At 46.9% G+C, this 7,882-nt stretch overlaps 1 protein-coding gene across 1 annotated transcript in view; it reads right to left on the bottom strand.

The window, feature by feature from the left end:
• Positions 1–946: 946 nt before the first annotated feature.
• The window catches only part of LOC121477333 (probable guanine nucleotide exchange factor MCF2L2), a 51,769-nt gene continuing 44,833 nt past the window's right edge, over positions 947–7,882 (bottom strand). The window contains exons 9-11 of the mRNA XM_041731539.1: positions 5,782–5,826; positions 4,353–4,441; positions 947–3,968 (exon numbers count right to left, since the gene is read on the bottom strand). Of these exons, the coding sequence (XP_041587473.1) occupies positions 3,855–3,968; positions 4,353–4,441; positions 5,782–5,826 (248 nt within the window). The 3' untranslated portion in view covers positions 947–3,854. The remainder of the gene's footprint in view (positions 3,969–4,352; positions 4,442–5,781; positions 5,827–7,882) is intronic.

Here is a 7,882-nt window from a genome sequence, read left to right as displayed (position 1 = left end):
AAAATCCTAATCCGTTGATTCACAAATTTGGGCTGGACCTAAAGCAGGCTCCGCACTTTGGGAAGGCATCCCCACAAACTTTCAAAGGGTGCTGAATGCTGCTGCAGGTTATGATTGGTTCACCAAGAGCTCAGTTCCCACCATGCTGGTTTGCAGAACTCCCCTAAGAGACCCCACAGTGGTTCTCCTCTGCTCTTCTCTGCCTTCTCTGCAGCTGGTTTCACCTGAACTTCACAGCTGAATGGTCTCAACCCTCCTCCTTCCCCATGGATGTTTAAGAAGAATCAAAAGATAGAGGAGGGAAGGACTCACCTCCAAGGGTAAGTGGGAAGCAGTGAATGGACTAAGGATAAAGCCAGAAATGAGCCAAAGAATTCCATAAATGACAAGTCAGAGAACCTTATAGGCTGTGGTTGGAATAGGAGGAGCATTGACTCAAGGTTGCTTCCGACTCTCTTGCAAACTGGCTGTGAGGACCAAATGAGGTCCTATCTGTCAAGCACCAGGGCCAGCCCTTAATGTTAGTGCCTTTCTGAACCTTGTGTCCTAGTGGCCTCTGTCAAGGCATCTTTCCTGCCATGCATCACCCCTCCATGCCCCTCTGCACGACCAGGATGTCTTTCTCCTTCTCCACCTGGAGAAAACACTTGCTCCAGAGGACCCAGCTCAGATGTCACCCCACCCCTGACTACATCAGAAGGTCAGTGGCAGAGTTCCGTACACTCATATTTGTCACACTGTGTTGATGATCTGTTTCCACATCTGTTTCCCCCAACTGTACTGAGAGCTTCTTACTCACCTTCATACCTTCCTGGTCTCTCCTGATGCCACCACATCTTGAGGACAGGGGTGCTTGGGAAATAGGTGTTGATTAGAATGAACAAACAAACAACTAAATGTTCTATGGCCAAAATGGAACAATGTATGTTGGAAAATAATGCAAGTAGAAGGAAATAAAATTTCCTATAGGTTTGGAAAGAACTTTATTTTAGTGTACAAATAATAAATATTGTAGTCTACAAATATGAAACACACTCCAGCGAGAAAGATACTTTGTTGTTAGGAAAGGGGCACAAGAGGGTAGCTCCACAACAGAACTTTCTGAAAAATTTGAAAGAACACTCTGTTGGCCAATTTTGCTGAAGAGCCTGTCCTGGATCGTCTGTCCCTTAGTCTCTGCCCTTTTTCTGGCCACGAAGTCAAGGGCTTCTTTATGAATAAAGTGAGATGCTTATTTTTGTTTTCTTGAATTCTGAAGTGATTTTCACGAGTCACACAGGAGACAGTCCTCAGGTACTTAAGAAGTTCCCACTCCATTCCAGAAACAAATCAGGGAACCAAAAACTTAGCCAGATCGCATGTTCAATGAAAAGCTAAAATCAAATCATGCTCACAATTCCAAAACTAAATCCAAAACTAACTCTAAACGTAAACAACTCCCCACGGTCAGCATGCTGGTTATTAGCCATGATTTCTCAGCTTCCAGCCCATCCTTCCAATCTCTGCTTTGTGGCCTGAGGCCACTCACTTCCTCTGCCAGCTACTCCCTGTGAGGCTCAGCCAATAGGGCAGACTGACCAAAGGATGGGAGTAGGGAGAGGGATCTGTGTGCCTGAGTTCCTGTCAGCATCCCCCTTCAATTGGTCTTCACCCCAAGAGCAGCAGCCAGTTCCAGTAGCTATAGTTTGCCGCTTTCCCAACTCTCCCACAACCAGCCTCATCACCAACCCCCGCTTTAGAGACTCCAGTATGGGCTGGCAGCAACCCCCCGCCGAGTTCTGCACCCAGCTCTGGGAGCAACTTCTAGCTCCTAGGACACCTGTCCCATAGGGCAGCACTTCCTCCTCAGAGGGCTAACCCCAGCTATGAGGTCTATGTGGGGCCATCTCCAACCTCTTCCCTTTGCTCCTGCAGTCCTTGGGTTGGTAGCTGTGGCTTGCAGTTAACATCTCCACGATATCACATTACCAACTTTTTTTCCTGTTAAAATCTCCAACAGCAAAAAAAAAAAAAAAAAAAAAAAAAAAAATCTCCAACAGCTGGATATGTTATCCACTATTCTTTACACTAAAGTCTCTCTGATCAAATAACTGATGTGCTTCTTCCTTGTTTGGATCCCCTAGACTAACTAATTCTAACACTAAATAATTCTGAAAATGAAGTAAGTAAAAAATACAGAATACAAAAAATTTTTAAATGGCAAAAATGTAACTGGAAAGTAATAATTAAGAATAACTGAAAATTCCTCGAAACTAAATATCCCAAAAAGTCTGAAAATAAAAAAATCAGGAAATATAATGCTCAAAAATGCAACAACTGAAAGTAATTCAAAACCAAATAACTAAAAAAAAAAAAATAATGAATGTAAAAATAAACAATCCCAAATCTAAAAAAACTAAAAATAAATGTGACTATAAGTAACTCTACAACAAGGGAAAAAACCTCCAAAATAACCAAAACCACTTTATTCTGAAAATAATTCTAATTTTAAAACTTCCAGTGAATTTTTAGTAGTTAAATAAGTAACTGTAAAAATAAATAACTCAAAACTCCAATAGCCGAAAAAGAGAATAAATATAAAAGTAAATAAAAAAAAAAGTAAATAACTCAGATATTAATCACTGCAAAAGTAATTTAAAATAATTCTAAAGCAATTTGGAAATGTGTAACTCTTAAAATAACTGTAAATAAGACACTAGAGATGAATAACTCAAAAACCAAGTAACTGTGAAAACAAAATATAAAGTAACTTTAAAGCTACAAAATCAAATAACTAGAAAATGAAAAATAAAGTTAACTAAAAATTAACTAATAAAACGAAAAAATAAATAACCGAAACTAATTTTAAAACTAATAAATGTAAAACGAAATACGCCCGCCATTACCTTGAAAAGATAGAATCCGGGAACAAAGTAACAAACACCGCGCCAACATTCTTGGGGGGATCCTGGGAGAAGAGCGACCGGCTTCCTCCAAGGCTCCGATAGGAGGTTCTCCCGATCTCCCCACTCCCACCCCCGGAGAAACGTGGCGACGTCTGAAGGCATCCAGATTGTCATCATTAGGGGGAGTGGGTGGGGGAGGGGTGTTACTGGCATCTCGTGGAAGAGGCCAGGGATGCTGCCAAATATCCCACAATGCACAAAACAGCCCCCCCCCCCCCCCCCAACAAAGAATCATCCAGCTCCCAAAGTCAAAGTGTCAACCTCCAGAAACCTTGGGCAGAGCCCTCCGGGACTCGGCTCCGCCAGCCTCTGCAGAGCGGGAGAGAGCAGCTCCGCGGTTCGCGGGCGCGCCCCCGGGTCCCGGCGCTCGCGCAGGCGCGTGGAGGAACAGCCCCCAGGGTTCCGGCGCTCGCGCAAGCGCATGGGGAGCAGCCGCGGGTCCCGGAGCTCGCGCACGCGCGCGAGGAGCAGCCCCCACCCCTCCGGGTCCCGGCGCTCGCGCAGGCGCGTGGGGAGCAGCCCCGGAGGTGGCGGCTGTGCCCAGAGCCGGACGGGGAGCCGCTCCCCGCGTGTCCGCGGCGCGCAGGGGCGTGGGGGGCGGCGGCCCCGCGGGCAGGCCCCTGGGAGGCGGTCCTGGTGCTCCCCGCGGCCGGCCGGGGTGCAGGTGCGCAGGCTCCGCGGCCCCTCGGCTGCTCGGTGCTCAGGGTGGGCCGGGCCGTCGGCGCCCCCGCGGCCTGCGCGGGAACGGAGGCGGCGCCGTTGTCGGGGCGGGGCCCGCGCGTCCTCAGGCGCCCGCACCGCGTCTGCGCGCGAACCTCGGGGCTGGCTCAGGCCTGTCGTCCCGAGGTTCCGAGGAGATGGAGGAGCCGCGGCCGACGAGTCCTCTTGCTGCTCTTCTCCCTGTCACACTCACATGTCCTCGTCTCCACCTTCTCTTTTCCCCTGGATGCCTTCTCCGGCGGCCAGGACACATTTGGAGGAACACGTTTCAAAACTGTCGTCCAACTGGAAAAGTCCGGAGAGCTGGAGGGGAGGGGAACAGTGGTGCACCCTCAGCGCTGGCAGTGCGAGAAGCGCCCGAGCCCAAGCCAGCCGCAGCCCGTGACTCCCGCTGGCAGGTGGGGGCCCCCCGCCGCCCTCCCCACGGGGTCGCTGGGGATCCCAACAGGAGCCCATATTTATGACCAGACACCAGTGCATTGCTAGGGAGATGGGGTTGAGGGCATGCTGGGCTGGGGGGGTCTGAGGCACTTTGCAGATCCAGTGACCTCAGCTTCCTGGTTAGGCCTGGTCCTTCTGGGTGAGAATCATGAAAAGGGGGGGATAGAGGAATGGGGGAGAGGACGAGGCAGGAGAAGAGAGAGAATGAGGGAGAAAAATGAAAGGGGTAAGCAGGAAATAAATTACACTCAGAGCACTGCTCTCCTTTTCCATATCTTCTGCACCTTTCCGCTCCTCAAAGGTTTCCATGGAGATACACTCGCTGCTGGAGCAGCCTTGGAGAAAGAAAGGGAAGAATTTGGCCTGCAGTGCCAGAGGGGATGGCCAGATGTCACAGGCAGTGCCCATGCCCCACAACCTGGTCTCCCCAACTCTAACTCCTACTCTCCCAGGACCTGGATTGCCTCACCTGGGAAGGAGGTGGAGGGCTGTAATCTCCAGGTTCTCCTTTCCAGCTCAAAATTCTGGAACCATGACTGAGAAGGCAAGTCTACATGGTTTCATAGCCCTACTCCTTGCCCTCTAAGAAAACAGGCATGGCCTTTTTGTGCCTGATGGCTTTATTCCATTGCGTTCTACTCTATTACTCTAGTCCACTGTATTCTGTTGTGTTCTATTCTATCCCGTTCCGTTGTGGGGCCAGAGGAGGAGAGGGGCCGTGGAGGTGGTGGGCTCACCCACGATCACCTCACAAGACCCTTCAAGGGAGAATTTCTTCTGATGCAAACTGCAGCTGCTCTGGGTGAGCCCTCGTCTCCCCCATGGGCCCCAGGGCTCTTGGCAGCAGAGACTCTACCCTCTTCACCCAGTATCCCCCAGGGCTCCCGGAAGAACCTCAGAATTCTCAGAACCAACAAACCTAGAGAATGTCCCTCAGTCTAAGCTGGAAGTGCAGGGGAGAAAGTGCAGCTCACAGTCAGAGTTTTGCTGTATGTCTGTCATTTGCACATCGAATCCCTTCCTCCTGGATTCACTGGCCATGGGCTCTTAGGGGGGTGTCAGGTACTGAGTCATAGGAACTATAGAGGTGACAGCCCTAAGGGGACCCCAGGGTCTGGCAGGTTACATGAGTGAATAAATGAAAGGCCCATTGTGCAGTGGTAAGAGCAGGGGTCTTGGAGCCAGTGAGACCTGAGTGCAGTTCTGACTTTGCCACTCATTTGCTAGCTGTGTGATCTTGGGTAAGCCTCTCTGAGCATCAGTTTTCTTGTCTATAACAATGAAGATAATAATATCTATTGCAGTTTTGATATAAGGAGGCGCCTGGTGTGGCTCAGTGGTTGAGCATCTGGGAGGCGCCTTGGTGGCTCAGTGGTTGAGCATCTGCCTTTGGCTCAAGGCCTGATCCCAGGGTCCCAGGATTGAGTCCCACATCAGGCCCCCCGCAGGGAGCCTGCTTCTCCCTCTGCCTATGTCTCTACCTCTCTCTGTGTCTCTCATGACTAAATAAAATATTTTTAAAATAAAAAGTATTAGCAAAAGGGCTTATAAAGTAAAATGTCTGGTACATCCTAGGAATTGAATAATATGATTATTGTTAATAGTGATTGCAATAATACTAAAGAGAAGGTTTCAGAACAGGTGTGGGTACTCCAAGTATGCTATTATTACTCACATTTGGGGGAGATTTGTTTGCCATTTTCTTCATCTTCATAAATATCTGGGGGAGGAAACATAAAGGTAAATGGCTTTTAAAAATAGAGCACACGCATGTGCACATGCACACATACATATACATGAAAAACAAAACTAAACATAGAGATCCTTGAAAAATATTCAATTTGATTAGAGCAAAATTTTAAGCAATAGTTGCATTCTTGAAAAATGAGCAGAGTGGCTCTGGTACCAGTCAAGCTCTAGTGGTTGGTAGGGAAAGTATACTTTGAGTCTCTGGGGAACTCCCAGTCCATGTACTAGAATAAGCATTAAAAATGTTGGTAGAGAAAGATAAGAATGGGATAGGTGGGCTGTAGAAATTCATGCTAGTTAGGACTTTTCCTTCAGTGGATGATCTTTTGCACACCTCACTTAAATCCCAAATGATTTTGGGAATTTAATTTCAGCACTTAGTGTTTAGAATTCTGATCTTTTATTTTGGTTTATTTATTTATTTTTTAATTTTTTTTAAATTTTTATTTATTTATGATAGTCACACACAGAGAGAGAGAGAGAGAAGCAGAGACATAGGCAGAGGGAGAAGCAGGCTCCATGCACCGGGAGCCCGACGTGGGATTCGATCCCGGGTCTCCAGGATCGCGCCCTGGGCCAAAGGCAGGCGCCAAACCACTGCGCCACCCAGGGATCCCTTTATTTTGGTTTAAAAGTTGAATGAAATTTATTAACAAGTGAACCCATTAGTGACTTTATCTCCATCAATATACATGTTTTTGGAAAATTATAAACTTTGAAGATAAAATCATGCCTTTCCCTTGCTGTCCACTAGATGGCATAAGGGGACCACTGTAGATCCCACTGGTTCAGAGGCAGCTCCTTTCCCCGTGGATTTCAAATGGGCACACCATCTTAATTTTCTTTCAAACTAGATTTTTCTCTATTCCTTACAATTATGCAAAAATTTTAAGGGATTTTTTCTTATTATTTGAGAGAGAAAGAGAGTGGGCACAAGCAAGGGAGGGGCAGAAGGACAGGAAGAGAATCTCAAGCCCACCCAGGGCTGAGCATGGAGCCCAAAACCCTGAGATCATGACCTGAGCTGAAATCGTGAGTCTGACAGGCACTTAAACAATGGAGCCACCAATTACGCTAAATTTTTTAAGGACCACTTCTACCACACGAACTAAATAAAGTATATAATTTTCACTTGGGGGCAGTAGGGTGGAAGCATGCCTTAAAGTTTCGGGTAAACCTTTCCTTTCCTTCCCTGGAGGAACAAATGCAGGTAACTAATTGCTAATGATAATATGCAAAACAGCCATCTAGGCACTAGCCTGAAAGCTTGGATTCATTTAATTCTCACAGCATGACTATACAGTATTACCTACCTTTTGTAAAATAAATGACGTAAAGAACTTAAGCAGAAAGAAGTGAAGTAATTCATCCAAAAACATAGAATAAGGTGTGAACTGTGAGCCCTTAAACACTGTGCTATGCTGCTAGTGAAGCTCCTTTTCTCCCTTTCTAGGAGTTAACTCATGGGGTCATTTTATGCCCAATCCCAACCTGTAGCTCTCTCCACAGCTCCCGCAGCAGGAGAGATCTCCAGGTTGTCCCCAAAATACGAGGATGGATTAGGAGGTTTGCTTGGTAGCCCAGAGTGTAAATGTGGACATCAAAGCTGATCTAGATTTAAATGCCCATTTCCTTTGCAAACTTGCCCTTGGCCCAGAAGAAGGGAATCACTCCTAATCATTCAATTAATAACTTTCAGATTGCACACATTCTCCCAGCACCTTTTTTTTTTTTTTTTAAAGTGTGTCTTCTGTTGTCAATATTTGCCAGTTTCTAGGCAGTCTGAGCTTGTTGTCTTGGACTTTAAGAGCTGCTGGGAGCTGAGATCAAAGAAACTTCAGAGCCAGGAAAACACCTCCAAGCTCAGCAGTCCCCTGCCATCACGTGATTTGAGTTGGGACAGGCCCACAGATGGGTGATAGGACAAGCTGATGTGTCTAGTTGGGATCAGCCAAAGCTTGTCCATTTCACCAGAAATTTAATAGGAATTTTCAAGAAGACTAAAATATAAAGACCCTTAATTTGTT

This window comes from Vulpes lagopus, chromosome 17 (assembly GCF_018345385.1).
Source record: "Vulpes lagopus strain Blue_001 chromosome 17, ASM1834538v1, whole genome shotgun sequence".
In the NCBI taxonomy this organism is placed as follows: domain Eukaryota; kingdom Metazoa; phylum Chordata; class Mammalia; order Carnivora; family Canidae; genus Vulpes; species Vulpes lagopus.
The sequence above is the reverse complement of the archived record's forward strand: the minus strand, read 5'-3'. Positions and strand labels throughout refer to the sequence as shown.